The 930-nt window shown below is 63.7% G+C and overlaps 1 protein-coding gene across 1 annotated transcript in view; it reads left to right on the top strand.

The window, feature by feature from the left end:
- LOC103895815 (ras GTPase-activating protein 4) overlaps positions 1–758 on the top strand; it is an 11,374-nt gene extending 10,616 nt beyond the window's left edge. The window contains 1 exon segment of the mRNA XM_019471048.1: positions 176–758. Within this exon segment, the coding sequence (XP_019326593.1) occupies positions 176–758 (583 nt within the window).
- The last annotated feature ends 172 nt before the right edge of the window (positions 759–930 follow it).

Raw genomic sequence — 930 nt, 5'->3', positions numbered from 1 at the left:
GGGACCGCGGCGGCGGCAATAAAGGCACTTTGTACCCCGCAGCCCTGTCCTGTCCTGTCCGTCTCTGGTGGGGACGCTGCTGGCCACCGGGCCAGGCACTGGTGGCGCTGGGGGGGGACAGCACTGGGTGGGGGACTGGCCAAAGCTCTGCTGGTGGCACTGGTGGCTCTGCTAGTGGCAGCACTGGTGGTGCTACTGGTCGTGGCACTAGTGACATCGCTGATGGCCCCGCTGGTGCCATTTCCGGTGGCCCTACTCGCGGCGGCGGCATCATCACGGGTGGTTCTGCTGGTGGCCTGGTGAAAGCACTGCTGGTGGCTCTGCTGGTGGCAGCACTGGTGACAGCGCTGATGGCCCTGCTGGTCCCATTTCTGGTGGTTGCAGTGGTGGTGTCTCTGGTGGTTCTGCCGGGGACAACAACGCTGATGGTGTCACTGGTGTTGGTGCTCCTCATGGCATCACTGATGACATCACCGTCGGCCCTGCTGGTCCCATTTCTGGTGGTTGCAGTGGTGGTGTCTCTGGTGGTTCTGCCGGGGACAACGCTGATGGTGTCACTGGTGTTGGTGCTCCTCATGGCATCACTGATGACATCACCGTCGGCCCTGCTGGTCCCATTTCTGGTGGTTGCAGTGGTGGTGTCTCTGGTGGTTCTGCCGGGGACAACAACGCTGATGGTGTCACTGGTGTTGGTGCTCCTCGTGGCATCGCTGATGACATCACCGGCGGCCCTGCTGGTGGCACCGACGGGGCACTGATGGTGGAACCACCAACGGTTTTGCTGCTGATCCCGCCGCTGGTGGCACGCGGTGTAACCGGTGCCCGCGCTGCTGGTCTCACTGGTGCCATCACTGCTCGTGGTGGCGCTGGTGACATCGCTGATGGCCCTGCTGGCGCCACTTCCGGTGGTGGCGTCACCGGTGGTTCTGC

Source organism: Aptenodytes forsteri, unplaced genomic scaffold (assembly GCF_000699145.1).
Source record: "Aptenodytes forsteri isolate BGI_AS27 unplaced genomic scaffold, ASM69914v1 Scaffold347, whole genome shotgun sequence".
In the NCBI taxonomy this organism is placed as follows: domain Eukaryota; kingdom Metazoa; phylum Chordata; class Aves; order Sphenisciformes; family Spheniscidae; genus Aptenodytes; species Aptenodytes forsteri.
Note: the sequence above shows the minus strand (reverse complement) of the source record. Positions and strands in the feature narration are given on the sequence as shown.